Below are 18,920 nucleotides of genomic sequence, written 5' to 3'. Positions count from 1 at the left end.
CTCCCTTTTCCCCTTGGTTTTACTCATTAGAGATTTATTAATTTTATTGGTCTTCTCAAGGAAGCACTTTTCGGTTACTTTTATTTCCTCTTGTTATATTTTTTGGTTCTCATTTTCATTGATTACTGCTTTTTATTATGCTCTTTCTTCTGCTTACTTTGGACTCAATTACTTTCTCTGATTCTTTTAAAGGTGTAATCTGGGGTCATTGATTTGAGAACTTTTCTGATATAAGCATTAAGTGGTATAAATTTTTTTACTAATTTAGCTGTAGCCAGCAGGCTTTGAGGTTTTGTTTTTCATTCAATTAAAAACACTTAATTTCCCTTTTGATTTCTTCTTTTCACCACTAAGTCATTTAGAAGTGGGCTCTTTGGTTCCTAAATACCTGAGGATGTTCTAGACACCTTTCTGCCATCGGTTTCTAGTTTGATCCCATTATGTGTGTGTGCTCAGCTGCTTAGTTACATTATGTGTGTGTGCTCTGCAAGCCCACGGACTGTAGCCCGCCAGGCTCCTCTGTCCATGGTTTTTCCAGGCAAGAATACTGGAGTGGGTTACCATTCCTTCTCCAGGGGATCTTCCTGACCCAGGGATCAAGCCCAGATCTCCTACATCGGCAGGTGGATTCTTTACCGTTGACCCACCCTGGAAGCCTCTTAATCCCATTACAGTCAGACAATATACTTTGCATGGTTTGAATCTTTTAAAAACTCATTTAGATTTGAAGTTGGGGGCAGGGGCTAGGGTTTTATGCATTTACTCCTACTGATGAACTTAGAACATAAGAGCAGGAATAAAAGCATGAAAAGGGAAAAGCAGTGTCACCCAAAGGCCGGTTTATCTGAGTCACCCAGGGCTTTCTGAAGGGTAACTCCATGGGTGGGGTGGCCTGGTTCTTTATCTGTGTAGCTGGCAACGTGTCTTTGAAATGGATGCCTTGGCAGTGAGAAACTTCATGTCAGACACTCAAAATTTTAAAAAGTGAATTCTAAGGCACTGACATTAAAGAAGTACTAAAATCTCTGGATATAACTGAGTATTCATATGTTTCTCTTTGCGCTTCTATTAGTTCTGCTTCATGCACTCTGAGGCTCTGCTGTTTGGTGCACGGTCATTTAAGATTCTTAGGTTTCCTTGGTGAAGCTTTCCTCTTTTATCATTATGTATTATCTGTCTTTATTCCTGGTGGTGTCCCTTGTTTTACGAAACTCACATAGTATAAACTAAACCATTTTAAAGTGTACAGTCCATCAGGATTTAGTCCAGGCGCGAGGCAGTGCAGCCGTCACCTCTATCTAGCGCCGGCATTTTCAGAGTCCAAAGTGAAAGCAAGTAGGACCCTGTGTGGCTCCCGGGTATGGAGGCCTTTCTGCGTACGCCTGCTTGTTGCTTTTAGGGAACAGGTTCCAGCCTCCACTGAGGGACTACCTGAGTTCCAAAGGGCAGGTCCAAACAGTTGCTAATCAGGGAAGGGAGGGGATGCAGAGATAAGGGAGGCGTGGCCAAGAGACTACAGGGCAGACCTGGGACAGGATCCTGCTTTCACCTCAAGAGATACATGGAATATCTCAGCTCTTCTGCAGAACTAAAACCCCCAACAGATGGAAGATGCTAACTACCTAATGAAGCATTCTTCATTCCAGAGGGAAGTCACAGTTTGATAACCTCAAGAATCACAGCAGCTCATCAGGAGACCACATGAGGCCAGATCAAAGGAGCACAGGCCCTGTGCACACCCTGATCCTTATCAGCAGCCCTGCCCTTGAACTACTGCTATAAAACTCCTCACCAAATCCCCTCAGGTTGGGACACAGAGTTCTGAGGGCATGAGCCTGCCGTGACTCCCTCTCCCTGGCAAAACAATAAAGATATATTTTTTCTACTTCACTCCAAACTCTGTCTTTGAGATGCAGTTTGGCATAGAGGCCAAGCTTTTGGTATCAAAAGGAGACACTACGCCTATTAAGCACATTACCCTCAACGTCCCACTCCTGGCAACCACCGGCCTGCTTTCTATCTGTGTGGATTTACCTGCACTGTACCTTTCGTATTGGTGGAATCGTATCGCGTATGACTAGTTGTGCCTGGCTTCTTTCACTTAGCATGATGTTTCCAAGGTTTATCCATGTTGCAGCACACAATTCATTCCTTTCTATGGGTAAATGCTCTTCTGTTGTAGAGACAGACCACATTTTGTTTATCCATCCACCCATGGACAACTGAGTGGCTTCCACCATTTGGCAGTAACTTTGCTGCTACAATAAAGCCAAGTGGTACCTCCCCAGCCCAGGCTGATTTTTCCTCTGGCCCTCCAGGACCCTCAGCTGCTTTACAGACTGTCCTCCGCCACGACGATCACGTCTGCTCTCTTCACAAGGCACCAGGCTGCCAAGGGGTCAGGCCCCACCTACCCTCCCCACACACGTACTCACACACAGGCGGGCGTGCACACACATGCACAAGCCAGGGAAAGACTCATTCCCCGCGGCGGGGTGGATGGTGCTTGTCACACCAAGCCCACATCCCCTAAGAAATAATGATGAGTGAGGATGCTTGTTAAGCCAAGGAAATCTGTTTGCCATTTAAGCAACATGAGAACAGGACGAAAACGATACACACTTCTTCTAGCTGCTATCTTGACTCCTTTGGACTTAAATTCCATGGTCTTTCAGAGCCACGTCAGTTCCCACACCCTCACTTCAGGCTCCCCCCAATCCCCACCAAGCAGCAGTGGAATTCTCATATTCTTTGGTGTCATTAACCTTGATCTCCCCAAGGTGCCTGGTTTTTCCACCATCAGTGCAAATATCAACATGGCAAAGAGAAAATGTATTTCAACATTATTAGACAAATAGCTTTGACTTCCCCAACCCCAGGTTCCCCAAACTCAACTTTCAAAATCTCTAGACTGAATTATTTTCTCAGTATCTTCCTGTCTCGTGAGCCCCCATGGGCTGGGCCCCCCAAAATTGCAGTGAGTGAGTGCTGGCTCAGAGGCTGGCATCTCCATGACGTGAGTTTCAGGGATTAGCACATGAATGAAGGATCTGGGATTTGGAAGTCGAAGTTAAGAACTCAGGGCCCTAAAGCCAGACAAAGACACCACAAGTAAAGGAAATTACAAATATCTTTTATGGATATCGGTATAAAAATACCAGCAAACTGAATTCAGCAGCATGTTGAAAGGATTATACATCATGACCAAGTGGGATTTAGGTGTAGATGCAACATTCAACATGTGAAAACCAGTGAATGTAAGACACCACATTAACAAAATGAAAGAAAGTAAAAACATGTGGTCATCTCAATAGATGCAGAAAAAGCATCTGACAAAACTCAATACACCCTTTCATGATAAAAACATCCAGCAAAGTAGGAATGGGAGGGAACTGCTTCAATGTGGTAAAGGCCATGTACGTAAAGCCCGCTGCTGGCGTGATGCTCAGTGAAAAACTGGAGGCTTTTGGCTCGCCACCTAAGGCTGCTCTAACAAACGATCATAACCTGGGCAGCTGAAGCAGCAAGCACTTCTTCCTGCAGTTCTGGAGGCTGGGAGCAGTGTTCCAGCCCAGCCGAACGCTAGGCAAGGGCAGAGAGAGGTGCCTGTGTCTCTTCCCCTCTCTCTAACTGCATCTGTCACATCACGGGGCTCCACGCTCATGACTTCATCTAAACCTAATCAGATCAGGAAAAAACAAAGATGCCCTTCCTGGGGGGCCACTTCCACTGAATACTGGAAGTTCTAGCCAAAGAAACTAGCCAAGAAAAAAAAAAAAAATGACATCCAAAATCAAAGGGAAGAAGTAAAATTTTCTCTGGATATTCGCAGCAAAAGAATGAAGTTGGATCGTTACCGTATACAACACATAACAATTAAAATGAATCAAGACATAAAAGAGCTAAAAACTATGAAACTCTTAGGAGAAAATACAGGGGGAAATCTTCGTGACACTGGATTTGACAGTGATTTCTCGGGATATGACACTCAAAAAGCACAGGCAAGACAAGAAAAAGATAAGATAAAGCAGACCACCAAAATTAAAAAATCTGTACATAGTAAGACATTCTCAACACAGCAAAAACGCATTTCACAGAATGACAGAAAATATTTGTAGTCATGTATCTGGTAAGAGATTAAAATCCAGGATATATAAGGAAGTCCTAAAATTCAACAAAAACAATTCAATTTAATAATGGACAAAGAATCTGAATAGAGATTTCTCCAAAGAATACACACAAATGTTCAACAAACCTGTGAAAAGATACTCAGCACCACTAATAAAACAGGGAAATAAAAATGAGAATTATAATCAGATATCACTTTTGTGTCTGACTCTTTGCAACCCTGTGGACTGTAGCCCACCAGGCTCCTGTGTCCAAGGGATTCTCCAGATAAGAACACTGGAGTGGGTTGCCATGCCCTCCTCCATTATACCCATTAGGACAGCTATAATAAAAAACTAACAAACTAAAGCTGAGAACAGCATTGGTAAGGATGCGGGGAAACTGGAACGCTTACGCGTTGCTGATGGGAACGTAAAATGACGCAGCTGCTGTGGAAATGAGTTCAGCGGTTCCTCAAGAAGAATGACATTATGGTTCTGCAATTTTGCTTCTGGGTTTATGGCCCTGAGATTTGAAAGCAAGGACTTGAACAGACACTCATACATGCGTGTTCACAGCAGCGTTATTCACAATAGCAAAAGGTGTAGGAGAGCAGGATTTTCCACCCCAAATGTGTCTTTGGGGCATATGAATTATTTGGTTATTTTATAAGAAACAGCAGACATTTGGGAAACTCGGAACCAAGTAGAAGTCACCTTCTGATGAGGAATGTGGACATTTCTAAGGGAAATCTCCAATTGTAAGGGCATCTTCCTCCCCGTATCACGAACAGTGGGATGACCAAATCTCTAGAAACTTCTACCATCAGGGAGGCAGGGCTTCGACTGAAAGCAGATGAAGGAGGGCGGCTGGTGGGGCTGCTGAGCAGGCCAGGCATCCTCAGTGGCAGGTGAGGGCATGGACGCTCTGGTGTGCCTGTGGAAGGGGTGTGAGGACGGCTCCTTCAGGATGGATGGGGCGAGTTCTGGGTCCCCTGCGGTTCTGAAAGCAGGAGTCCATGCAGCCCTCCTGTTCACGGCCAGTGAGCCTTTGCTGGCCACACCCAGCCTGAGCTGTTGTGAAACTCTTTCTGGTGCAAGAACATCTGTGGGCACATCCAGTCCTTGCAGAGAGCTCAGTCTGTCCAAATCCACACCCCGTCTGTGTCTCCTGGGGCATATGGCATCAACAGCTCCATCATACATGCTGGGACATGGGCTGGGGGCCTCCTGCAGCTTCTTTCCAATGCTGGTCCATCTGGGCCTCCGGCCTGACTGCCCGTGGATGCTGCTGACCCATAGGCTGGGTTATCTCCTAGAAGGGTGACCACAGAGCAGTTTCTCTCTGCGTCACCACCAGACAGGCCTCTCCCTGCCCCTTGGCCACCTCGGCTTAGACACTGCCTGCCTCCAGGGCCTCCCAGGCCCCCTCTGCGCCCTCAACTGCAACCCAAGCCTGGGACAGCAGCTGGCCTGCAAGTCTCCTCTGGGTCTGTGGCCAAATAGGAGAGAAAAATGTATCTCATGAACCTTCCCTGGTCCCCACCCTCAGCGGGCCAGGATAAGGGACCGCTTGGCATCCCACTCGGCACCCCTGGGTCCAAGGTGGAGACGGCAAAAGCCCTCCGAGCCCCTGCTGCCGTAACGTGGTGATGAGCAGGACAATGCCAGAACAACCCGGCGGCCCCGTGGTTTCTGCACAGTGGTCCCCAACCCAGCTTCCCCACTCAGCTCTTAAAGGCTTCCTGCTCCCAGGACACTGGATGTCCCAGACGTAGGGCTCGGGGTCTGATGCCTGGACCCCGCTGTTTGCTGTGTGTTCTGCAGCAATGGTGTCTGCTGGTCACCACTGGTTGATCTGAAAGGGCTTCCCTGTGTCACTGGGTGGCGGGAGGTTTGGTGTTACTGGCGGGGACGTGACACCCTTGCACAGATAGCCTGACACCTCGGAAATGGTCAGTCACTGGGTGCTGTCCGTCCACCTAAGCGTGTTGGGCTCGGAAAAGCAAAGCCCGGCCTGTCTGCCTTCTGGGTTAGGCAGAATGGGCTTCACTCTCGGGCTGGGGGGAGAGGGGGGACCTGGGACCCTGGCAGGTAAACCAGGGCTGCTGAGACAGCAGACCATCCAGGTCTCTGGGGACCTGGCTTCACCCCCCAACCCTGGAACCTGGGGGCGGATGTGCCCTCCTGGACAGAGAGTCCTGGGAGGTCCAGTCTCCCCCAGCTGCCCACTTCTTTCTGCCTTTGGTTTGTGGGAAGGCCTGCAGCCTGGGGCACGCAGGACAACCCAGCTAGCCGGGTTTGAGCTGGTTCTCAGGGCTCCTCCCTGGGCCTGGTGCGGCCCGCAGGGCGGGGGAGGGACTGCAGGGTGCAGGGGCGTGGCACCGGGACGGCTCCACCAGGCCCGATGGGTAGTGAGCGGTTCTTCCTGCACCACGCTGCTCTTCCCAGGATGTGCTGGGGGTGGCCAATGGGGCTTCTTAACTCTCAGAATCGACATCCAGATTTACACCACTCACATCAAGACGAACACCGCACACTGCGGTGTTCCTGCTCCTGCTGACTCTTGCCAACAGCTCTGCCGAGAAGAGACGGGCTCAGGAGGCATGCGTCACACGTCCAAGAAACTGCAACGGCTCACAAAACTAAGTGCTTCAGGAAAACTTTATTGGTGGTCACGTCTACAGCGGTCATCTCATTGTACAAACAACTCACAGGTGAGTGCGGTGCTCCTAGTACAAGTCATATAAAACTGGGACACATTGCAGGAATAGTGCACTTGATAAAAAAATAAATTACACTTTAAAAGCTACTTCAAAGCTTTATACATATAAAAAGTAAACACAAAATAGTGAGGTCCTCGTAACCATCTATCATATCCAGACAGGAAGATTAAAGAGCAGAGGTCTGCACCCAAACGCTTCTCTGATGAATAAAAACCAAAGGGACTGAATCATGGTCTCCATCAATGTGATAAAGTGGCTCGCGGATCCCACCTCTCAGAGCTGGAGACAATCACAGCTCTGCCAGTATGTGAATTCAGCAGAGTTCAGGGCAAATTTCAATGAACCAAACAAACTTCCTCACCTTGCAGGCTAACAGACAGGAAAAGCTCCCAACGTTCTTCTGAACATTCAGGAACCATAGGTTTACATTTGTGAGAGGAATAAGAACAAATAATGTGGAATGTGTATTATGCATTAGAAGACTCCAGGTTCCTAAGCAACCAAAACGCTGAGGGCACGATGGATCAGAACTGGGAGCCCTCCCGGCCTCTCGGGGATGGGAGCCCAGGACTGTCTTGTCCACACGGGAGTGAGAATGCCAATGGAGAAATGCCAGGGCCTCCAGGGACAGAGAACCTGCAGAGCCCGTCTGAACACCCGCTGGCTCCCGGGAGCCATCTGCGGGAAACTGCCAGGAAGATGTCCCTGCCTGCAGCCAAGCCGGGGCACTCACCTCCATCTACACTGCCCACACTTGGGCGGCAGGGGGCAGCCAAGTCTTCACCACCTCCGCTCCTCACTTTCCTGCCTGCTGTCCCAGCCCTCAATGAGAAGCTGAGAATTTGGCTTCTCAAGAGCCTGACTTACAGAAACATAAGAGAACTTCCCTCTGTGCAAATGACTGCCAAATAATCCAATCTGAGGGGGTTTCTGCAGTGACTTGTCTAAGTCTGCAGGTGCTTGTCCAAGAGGAGACAGAGGCAGTGTTGGCCAGAAATGAGACGCATGAGGAACAAGCAGTCAGGAAGCAGGGGTTTCCAGTGTCCAGAGAACTTCTGTGACCGCACAAGTAGATATAGGTAAAGACAAAAACTTAGGAGACTATATGACATGTTTAATAAAAAATTTCTCAAAACAACATCAACATTTTAGGAAAGCACCTAAGGGTATTTCTAAATTTATCAGGATCAAAGGAATCTGATCATTCCTTTGTTCAGCAGGGTTTCCACAAGGGCAGGAACCTAAGAACAATGAGCCCTTTGTGTGCACACAGATGCTATGACCTTTGTAAGGTCCTGAGAAACAGGATTTCATGTGCTACTTCACAAGTTCTCAAGAAGAGTCTACGGGAGAAAACTGAAACCTACCAACCTGACTTTAAATCCCACCTGCACACCCAGGCCAGCTCTCCACTCCCCCACCTTCTCAGCCAGGACGTGAGCCGATCTGCACCTGGGCCCTAAACACTGACAACCTCCACCCTCAGGTGGCAGGAGACGAGGGCCTCAGCACTACCTGAACTCTGCAAATCACCAGAAACTGCAGATCCTCACAGACCAACCAGGCAATGGCAAGAGAACAAGAGCCGCTCCCTCCCACTCACCCACTCTGAGCCCCTAAACCTGCCCACAGCCACAAGCACCATCATCGTAGCTCCTAAGGAGTCACCGGAGTGAAAACAGGAAAGAAAGTGACATAGAACTGAGCCTCTGGCTCAAGCAGGCTTCGGTCACTTCCGCCAAACAGGTCTATCAGCTCAGCTATAAACTCTCTCCAAGCACCCTCCAACACAGGGGTGCTCACAATGCTCCCACACACTGTCATTCCTGCTCTTTCCAGACACGTGCTCCTCACTCCTGATGGGATCAGACGCGGCCAGGACTCTCTCCAGCTGCACAGCATGAATGCAGAGGAGACTCTAGACACGGCGAAGCTTCCCACCCGACCGCAGTGGCACGTCACCTCAGAGCTGCACTCAGCAGACGAGCTGGTCCCAACGCACAGGAGGGCGCTGAGATCTTCCATCACCAGGAACTGTGCCTGAGGGCCACCTCAGCAGGACCCCCACTGCCCCCGCAACGTGACCACCTGCCCACCGGTCCATCCAGAGTCCCCACACTCGGCTCTCTGCCAGCATCCTGACTCACGCCTGCTGCTCCCCCTTCCCCCCGGCCCCAGGTGGGCAGAGCAGGGGGAGCCTTACAGTTGCCTGGGGACGGCAGATGGGGAACGAGATGTATATCTGACAGGCATCTTTTCTGTCAGGGCTAATTCATTAAAATATCAATTTCCATATTTACCACTCTTTCTCAGGACCTGAAACAAAACTTCCTTTTAGCTTGAGATTCAAATGCATTTTAAGAAAGTCTCCTCAGTGTTCTGACTGGCAAGGATACAGGTACCAGAAGACACAAAGGTAAGGGGATATTTTCAACAACCTAGCTCCAAGATCTAGAAAACGTCTCTGTGACCAGAAATACGGCCTTAATGCTCTGCCTGCAGCGTCATCAGTGTGCTGAAAACACAACATCCGGTCCGGCTCGTCCTGGGTCAAGTCCGCAGTCTCAGCCTAAGGGCTACAGGAGGTAGCCGGCAAGAAGAGCCAACCCCCCTTCCTTCAGCAAAACTGTTTGGTGCAAAGTGGTTTCCAACCTCTACAGGTCCCGGGAACAGCACAGGAAGAAAACCCTCTCCAGTCAGACACAAGCGTGTGACTGCCTGAGCTGACTATGTTACAGGGAACCCACGACAGTCTAGACCATGGAGTTTTAAAGATCTTAAAACCGCGTGTTTTTTTATGGAGAACAGCATACATTAACACTCAATTAAGTTCTGGTTTCTGCAGGGCAGGAAACCAAAACCAAATTCCAGGAGGTATACTTTAACATCAGCCCTTGATAACAGGGATTAACGACAACTTCCCAACACGGTTTCCAGATCACCCTCATTCCCCACGGCAACGGAGGTTTACTTTACACATTCCAAAGTTTTAAAGCTAAAAGAGTATTTTTCTGGGTGTTGAAATTCTTTTCTCTATTTTCTATAATGAGAATATACCACCTTAACATCCAGAACTTTCTGTACAGATGGAAAGTAATGAGGAAATTCGAAAGAACCCCTTTAAAGTAACATAAAATCCTAACATTCTCTCAATACCTGCATTTAGTTTTAGATGTGGATCCCCCTAACCCAATCCCCTATTTCTATCCTGGTATTTTTTTCCTTTAGTTTACAAAATCTAAGTTTACTCAGCTTACATTAAAAAGAAATGGAGCCTTCATCCAAAGAGGCAGCCAGAAACCACCACGCGCTCCTTCCGTCCCCGAGTCACATGGCCTTCAGCCCCCTGTGGCCCAGGAAGAAGTGTGGGTGCCTGGAGGAAATGCCTCAGGCTCTCTGCAACCCTCCCCACCCCTTCCAGGCCAAAGAGTGACAGGTGTATAAGGGCCATGGAGACAAGCTTCCTGAGGGGAGGCTGGGCTGAAAACGCACGCCAGGCTACTGACTTTCGTGTAGTTCTTCTCACGGTCTATCTTGCCTTGATGTAAACTTGCAGTGTCAAGACAGCCAGTCCAGCAAAAAGTCAAAAGTATGGGAAGCATCTGAAAATCCTCTGAATTCTAAAAACTTCTCTTTAGTAATCATTAATCTATCTAAATCACCGATCTCCAGACAAAGACAGAAAGGTACAGTTTCTCCAGCAGGCATTCAGGGACACTCACCCTGACACCAGCGAGAGAAGGAACCTCTGCCAGGCTGATGACGACCGCCAGGGACAGCCCACCCAAAGGGGCGTCGTGAACACTCACAGCCACTAGGCGGAGCCAAGAGCGCGGAGGAAACCACAGGGCGCGGCATCCCCACCGCTAGGGATTCACAACTGCAGCAGAATCGGGGAGGGTGGAAGACTGTATTGCGTCACTTGGGCAAAAGCGTAGTGTAATTAGCCCTTCCAGCTGGACGGAAATGTAGCTGCTTTTTCACGGAACTGAAGTCTAAACCAGGTGAGCCTTTTACCCGCTGGTGCGGAACTGGCCCCGGCGGCAGTGGGCTCTGGGATGGACGCTGGGGCCCGGCCCCGGGCTACAGGAGAGCCACCATCCCTCAGAGCTCAGTCGTCAGCAAACACTTCTGCTTCAAGGTAGCTTCTCCAGCTGAGGCTGGAGCAGAGCTGACAGGAGGAAAGAATGTGTTATTCAGTTTCTGGAAAATGAAGAGACAACCCTCCCACAAGAGAGCAACATGCATCTCCCCACCAGCGCCCCACAGAGCACGTGGAGAGCAAGGGGGGGCTGCCTTGTAAACGTAATTCAGCAATTTCACACAAGGTCACTTTCTAGATAACCAATGCTTTTTTCATCTTGAAATGGACATTGATTTTCCCCGACTTCCTTGAATAAAACGCACTGAACAGATACCCAGTTTCTTGCTTAGTCAGGGCTGTTACTAGAACACGGACATGGACAACGCGGTGAGCAGGATGGCCACACGCCCAGGAAGCAGCAGCGTAGGGGTTCCTGTGCTCACGGCCCGGCGCCCGCGGCGCCGTTGCTTATTGCAGCTAAAGGAAGAGTAAAAGTACTTGGTCTTTGGGACTTCCCTGGGGGTCCAGTGATTAAAACTCTGCACTTCCAACGCAGGGGGTGTGGGCTTGACTCCTGGCTGGGGAACGAAGATCCCTCCTGCTATGTCGTACAGCCAATAAATAAATATTTTTTAAAAAGTGCGTGGGCTCTGCCTGAGGTGAAGAGCATGGATGGAGGTGCAGAGGTGTAACAGCACCTACTTCAGTTTCACAAAACTGAAAACAACATCAAAGTACCAAGGACAGAGATTAACGTCAGAAGCACTAGCAAGACACATAAATGAAAAAGCAGTCAGCAGTCGCTGGAACCCGCTTCTTCATTCCTACCTGGCAGAGACAACACTGCCACTGGTTTCTCCTGGTGTTTCCCTTCATGCTTTGGGTCTCGACTTCTCAAAGTGTGGTCTCTGGAACTTGTCATAAATGCAGGTTCTCAGGCCCCACTTCAGGCTCCCTGAACCAGAGACTCAGGCCAGCCCAGGGCCTGCAGCTCTAAGCTGCCCTCTGGGGAGGCTCCCTGCAGCGTCCTGACTGCCCTAAGGCGTGTGGTTCCACAAGGACAGCCCGTCATGGTCCTCCCTTCCTATCTTTTCAACACAGTTTTGGAACAACTGTGATCATGTTAACATTCAGTGCTTGCTATAATCACATAAACACTTTCACGGCTCAGTCTGAGTGTGCTACAGTTCCTCCCTCACAGAGTGTGCTGTCCCTGGACTGAGGGAGCGCCTTGGTTTTCACTGTGGCTGCGTGCCCAGTGTCTAACACTGCGTGTCTAACAGTGTGTCCCTAACCTGGCAAACGCACCATGGCTCTGTTCTCCTGCAGTTTAATTTAGGGGTGGGTGATCCTGTGTTTTGTCATTTCCCTTGGCAATATCCTTCCTGGAATGCTACATCCTCTTCAAATCCGCACAGGGTCCCTTCTAGGCCTGCTTCACTTTCCTCCTGGTAAATTCCTGCATCTGTTTCCTGGGTCCCATGGTTTCTTTCTGGGATAGTCATCTGGTTGTTTTTTTTTTTTTAAACCTTCTATTTATTTTCACATTTTAAACTTTTTATTTTGTATTGGGGTATAGCCAATTATAATCACCCTATTTTGATGGAACACATCCTCCAGTTAAGTAGTTTCCTGACGAAAGTCACCTTAGAAACATATATTTTAGAGGAATTCTATGTTTTAAAATTTCTTTTTTTTTTTGGCTATGTCATGTGGCATGTGGGAGAGCTTAGTTCCCTGACCAGGGACTGAATTCAGGCCCTGGCAGTGAAAGCACTGAGCCCTAACCACTGAACCACCAGGGAACCCCTGAAAATGTCGTTTTAATCTCACGCTGCATTGGTAGTTTGGGTATAAATACGAGATGGAAACAATTCTTCTCCAGATTCTGCAGGCACTGCTCTATTTATCATCTCCGAGCTTCAGTGAAGTCTGCTGTCATCTGATTCCCAGTCCTTTCTAAGTGCTCTTCTCCCCCTCTCTCTGAAGACCTACATCCTCTCTTAAATTTGATATTCTGAAATCTCATGATGTTCCATGGTGTCATCTATTTTCATTGTGTTACTGGGTACTCACTGAGCTCCTTTAATGTAAAACTCAAGGACTTATGTTCTGGAAAAATCTTGATTCCTTTTTAAAATATTTTGGTCACTTTTATTTATTCTGTTCTTTCTTCTGGCTCTCCAATGATTCACATATTGGACTTCCTAGACCAATCCTCGAACTTTCTCTTCTGTCTCAATTTCCAGCTTTTTATTCTACTTTTTTGGAGATTTCCTGAATCTTATCTTCCATGCATTCTTTGGATCTTATTTTTAACTTGGTTAATAATTTCTGGGAATATCTCGTGGGGAGGTCGAGTTCTAAATGGGTCTAGATGCTTTCAACCAAGTCTCCGGTTCTCAGCTCCACCTGGATCATCTTCATGATATTTGGTCCCTCTACCTCCTGAGACTTTCCTCAGAGCTACAGTGAGAACGTGGTTCTTACTTTTCCAGTTTCCATTCCTGCCCCATTTCAGGCTTAGATCTCAGTTTTCTCCTGTCAAGCTATTTACCACTCATCTGTCATTTTGCTGCTCCCCAAACTTATTCATTCTTTCAACTGCCGCTGTCTCCTCTCCTGTTTTAAGCCTTTAAAATAAGATTTGCACAGTGCACACGCCCACGAAATCTGAATCCTCAGAGATGCAACGCCAGGACCACCCTTTTAAACACGTTACTGATTACAACGCTCACATGCTGGCGTGCACAAAGCAGCAGGAGCTCGGAGGCTGGGGAACCCTCACACCAGCCACACCTGTACCATCAGCACACAGGTCAGGGGACAGCGTCACGAGGGCTCTGAAACCAGACCTCGAGAGGAGTCACTGCGTGGTTCCTCGAGGGCTGGGCCTCTTTCTGAGCTTTACTTTGCTCACCATTATTGTGTAACAGACACTACAAGACAACCCCCAGTGACCCAAACATCCCGGCACTCTCACATGACTTCCCCCCGAGCATTGCAGGCCCGTGATTTGCTTTAACCAACAGACTGGAGCAAAAGTAACTGGTTCCCACCCCTGGGATTATAGTACAGATGGGCACTTCTGGGTGGCAGGCAAGTGTCCCAGTGCCTTCCTGGAAATAAAGGCTCCATGGCAAGTCCTGAGGGCAGCCTTTGGCTTCAAGTCAGCTAAACATGGGGCCCTCGGCCTGCAGCCCCTCAGGAACTGAGTCCTGTCAGCAGAGCCTCCTCCACCTGACCCTTCAGCTGACGGCCCAGCTCTGGTCAACTCCCCGACTGGCACCTGGGAGAGTCTCTGCAGCAGAGGACACAGCTAGGTTGTATCCAGACTCCTGACCCACAGGGATGAGGTTGCAGAAACCTGTGCTGTTTTAAGCTGTTAGCTGTGTGGTAACCTGTTACACAGCAATAAACACTTAACTCAGGTAAGCAACTCATCAGTCTTTCTCTAACACACTTAGTTCGTTCGTTTTCACTGCTCTAGTCTAGTATTCATCTAGTCGACTGCTAATGGATTTTTTTTTAAGTTTTCAATTACTATGATGAATACAGTTGCTATAAGCATTTTTGTACATACCTTTAATGGATGTATATTTGTATTTCTATTGAGTATGCATGTAAGAGTATTTTCAGCTTTCATAGATACTGCCAAATCTACGTGCAACACAGTTATTTAAATTTACAGAGCTTCTGTTGCCCTATGACTTCATCTCTACTTGGTACTACATGTCTCTCTCACTTGAGCCATTTTAGGTGTATGGAGTGGTATCACAGTGGTTTGAATTTGTATTTCTCAATGACTTGTCAAGGTGTGCATCATCTAATGGTTTATTGGCCATCTGGATATCCTTCTTGTGAACTGTTTTTCAACTCTTTTGCCAATTTTTCTATTGAGCTGCATTTTTCTTGTTGATTCACAAAGCTCTTTATATATTCTGGATCAGTCCTTTGTGAGAGAGAGAGAGAGTCAGAGAGAGGGGAAGTGGCAGCTCTCTTCTCTACTCTGTGGCTTCTTTTTTGAGTGCTTGAAATTGTATGTTGATAAACAGAAGCTTTTTGATACAATCCAAGTTGTCAATATTTTCCTGAATGAACATAGCATTTTATGACTTGTTTAAAAAATCTTTGCTTATCTCAAGGCCACAAGGATGTATACTTATATTTTTTGCTAAAACCTTTATTTATGGACATTTCAAATTTTCAGTGCAGTTACAGTAGATTTTGGTGTGCAATATGAGGCTGGGTCAAGATGACTTTTTTCCCATAAGGATATTTAACTTGTTAGGCTGACTGCCTGGGAGACCACTCTTTCCCTTCAGCACTGCATAAATCAGGGAACTGTATTTGTGTGGGTCTGCTTATGGACTCCAGTGTTTCACTGATTTGCTGTCCTGTTTTCCTCATCAAGGTCCTGACATATTATACTAGCTTCAGGTGTACTATCTGTTATTTTTAATCTAATTCCTTTATGATTATTTACTTTGGGAAGGAATGGAGACAAGGCCCTGATGTCATCTGTGACTTAACATTTGGAAGTCTATAAGCACTCACATTTTACTGTGTAAACTCAATTACAGAGAATTATTACCTGGCTCTCTGCAGGTAATCTCTACTTTAACAGTGGGGACTACTAGTCATACATGTTTAGGGAAACAGGCCCCACATCCATCCTCTTCACAGCTCTCTTCAATGCCAGAGAGAAGTAATGCCTGGTACCTAATATCCAATCAGTTGTTTGCTGAGTAAACAATTATATTAAAGACTACAGAGGTAAGACAACAATTTTAAAATGAACTATGAATTTCTCTCAAATTAACCATCTCTAGTAACTTTTCCTTTATACTTAGGAATTTTTTTTTTTCATTCTCTAAAGCTTCTACTACAACTGATCTGCATTCTCAACACCAGGAAGATGTGAGAAACAGCAAACACACCCATGAAAAAGTCAGAGGTAAGAAATGAAGGCAAAATCTTTTGCAAAACAGGCACAGTCTTGGTCGTAATAAAAGTTGAAGAATAACATGCTGAACAAAAGCTCTTCTGAGTTCAGTTTCTGTTTGTGGCAAGCAATGAGATAAAATGAGGTGCAACAAGCAGGCTTCAGTGAAAGCTACACCAGAGCCCTCACCTTGGGAATCCCCTGCCCTACCCTCATCTGCATCTCCTCCTCTGTATTGATGGACAACGTAACAGTAAAGCATGATAGGAAAAGATATAAATCAATTTTAAAACAAATATAAAATTTTAAAGATAGACCTATTAACGTCTTTATCTAACAAAGACTTCCAATTAAAAAAAAATAAGGTCTACTTCTTAATTTTGTAGAAAATTGCTACTGACAAGAAAAAGAAAAAACACTACCCTAAATAATTAACAGAGGAAGAGATTTATTCAGTTTCAATTAAGTTCGGTTAAAGAAGAATGGACATTATTGCTTTAAATGCAATTAATTTTATTATTTCTTTCCTTCTAACAGATGCCTAAGAAGTGCAACTGAGAAATAATTCCTCACCTGGTCACGGCGTCCACCAAGAATGGCGCTGGGGGAGAGATGAGCTCTCTGCTACCCAGCCGTTCCTTCCCCGTCAGGGAAAACCCATTTCCTGCAAGTCCATTAGGAAGGACAGTGCTCTGCTGAGAAAGACACACAACACATCTGAGAGGAGGTGATCACACCTCCCTGACAACCAGCACTTCAGCTCCAAGCCATCTTCTCCAACAATTATGGTAATGGGGAGGATGTTTATGATCACAGTTGCTTTTTTTGTTTTTTATTTGCTTTTACTATCCTTCACATCAGATTTTTATTTTTATTTTTGTTAGCACCCTTACACATTTATAAACACAAAAGTTGTATCACTAGTTTGAAGCCAGTAAGTTTAATTAGAAGAGCTTTGATGATGACCCCAGGTTTTCAAGGGAAAATAAGAACCTGGTACTCCTTCAGGCCTCATTCTGTAAGGAGAACAGAAAGAAAAATTCTAAATATCATTAACTTACTGGCACAATCCAACGGGGTGTGATCGCTGATGTTGAAGACACCTGAAAAAAAATGTATATGTATGTGTATTTACTTTTAGGGAAGACTGAATTTTTATAATTATACTCATAATGCTTTCTTCTGCTATGAAACGCGTGGGTTGGGGGGTGGAATCTGAATGCTACTACTACTTTCAGGTCATTTACTAGGGATTTCCCCAATCCCTAGCATTCAATTTACCGTTTATTTTCTGAAATTTCATTTCAGTTCATTACAAATAATCACAGCCTTCTTGAACAGGGGACTGTTGACTAATTCAAATGGAACAGCAAAAAACAAAGTACACAGAAAAAAAATCTGTCTCTATACAGTCCATTTTCTAATTATGCATGCAGCAAACAGAATAAAAACACCCACACTGCTACTGACTCATAGGGCCTTTGTTATAGTCTTTTTAATGTTTGATTTGCTAGATCTCACTTTTATGTGTAGAACAGTCATCTAATGAACTCCCAACTCTCCCTGTTTTATGGAAACTTAACACTAGCCCTTGCACTGGTGACATTCTGATAAGAAAAAATTAATATAAGTTCAGGTCTTAGTAATTTAGGTAACTACCAAAAGAATAAAAATACAAAATAAAGGGACTCCCCTGGTGGTTCAGTGGCTAAGACTCCACGCTTCCAATGCAAGGGGCCCAGGTTCTATCCCTGGTCAGGAAACTAGATCCTGCATGCTACAACTAAGATTAGGCACAGCCAAAGTATTAAAAAATAGACACTTTTAAAATATATAAAATATGACTTTCCCATCAATATTAAGAAATGAATTATTAACCATAGAAAATAAAACAGAGAGAAAAGAAGTACAGTAAAAGTTAACAAAAAATGGTTTGGCAGAAAGAAGTCCTATAATAACAATAATTATAGTCAATATAAGTGGATTTAAACTCAATCAAAGCATAGAGACTTTTGACTGAAAATAAATTAATAGAAAATTCTACTTAAGGCAATTCAAACTTAAAGCTACGTTGTCAAATTTTTATCAATCAAAAGGGAAATAAAGAGAGGAAAAAGGGGCAAACAAGGACAATTTTAAGTGTTAAAAGGAGCTCAGGAAAAGTATAATTACAATCAACAAACATGCATCTATCTTCAAAATACACACAAAATGGAAAGATCCAACGATAGGTTAAGAAATGGATTAACCAATAATTGCAGACAGAGATACTAAACACACCCCAGAAACTGATGACAGAATATTTGAGAGAATCAGCAGAATGACTACTGAAAAGAACTCAGCAAGTTTCCTAAACACAAAATCAACTTACTAATTCAATAGTAAAAACTTAAATACCATTCACAACATCAACAAAACTATAAAGCATTTAGCATTTAACCTAACAAAGAACAGAGAAGACTTGCAGAGGACATTACGGACTATTCTCTGTTAAGTCCTAAATACTTTAATGGGTAAAAAATCTTACTAGCAAAAAAACCATCAAGGGTCTGGAAATAACAAAAATAGGAAAACATAAAATTTATATTGGGGAGACTATAACTACATAACTTTTAGGAGAAACAGGAAATCTTGGATGAGAAAAACATTTTATACTCTTAGCCAAGAAGATAATCACAAATATATCAGTTCTTTCCTCAAGGTAATTTATGGATTTAATACAATCACAATAAAAACTTCAAAGGCTCTCAAGGGAGTGAAACTTGACAAAGTTATTCTAAAAACCATCTGAAAGAACTAACAATGAAAAACAGCAAAATATCAGCATAATGATGCTGGACTGGCCGCATCACGTATCAAAATCACTTAAAAAGCTCAATTTATTAAAAGAGTATTACAGTTCTAATAACTAAAAATTAGTAAGCATAGTAGCATAGCTTATATGCAGAACCTAAAATGCATCATATTCTACATTTTTATTTAAAACAAAGAAAACATTCTAAATTTGCAGGGAAGTAAAAATATACTAGTGATAGAAAATGCTTTTAATGAAATTCATT

General features: G+C 45.3%; 1 protein-coding gene across 5 annotated transcripts in view; it reads right to left on the bottom strand.

Annotated features, from left to right (window-relative positions):
• Nucleotides 1–6,752: 6,752 nt before the first annotated feature.
• The window catches only part of EPB41L5 (erythrocyte membrane protein band 4.1 like 5), a 156,925-nt gene continuing 144,757 nt past the window's right edge, over nucleotides 6,753–18,920 (bottom strand). For 4 of the 5 annotated variants that reach the window (XM_043894711.1, XM_043894715.1, XM_043894713.1 and 1 more), the window contains 3 exons: nucleotides 16,923–16,964; nucleotides 16,435–16,556; nucleotides 6,753–11,003 (listed from right to left, as the gene is read on the bottom strand). In XM_043894711.1, the coding sequence (XP_043750646.1) occupies nucleotides 10,937–11,003; nucleotides 16,435–16,556; nucleotides 16,923–16,964 (231 nt within the window). In that variant the 3' untranslated portion in view covers nucleotides 6,753–10,936. The remainder of the gene's footprint in view (nucleotides 11,004–16,434; nucleotides 16,557–16,922; nucleotides 16,965–18,920) is intronic. The other variant, XM_043894712.1, reaches the window with a different exon arrangement.

The sequence above is a fragment of the Cervus elaphus genome, chromosome 33 (genome assembly GCF_910594005.1).
Source record: "Cervus elaphus chromosome 33, mCerEla1.1, whole genome shotgun sequence".
In the NCBI taxonomy this organism is placed as follows: Eukaryota; Metazoa; Chordata; class Mammalia; order Artiodactyla; family Cervidae; genus Cervus; species Cervus elaphus.
The sequence above is the reverse complement of the archived record's forward strand: the minus strand, read 5'-3'. Positions and strand labels throughout refer to the sequence as shown.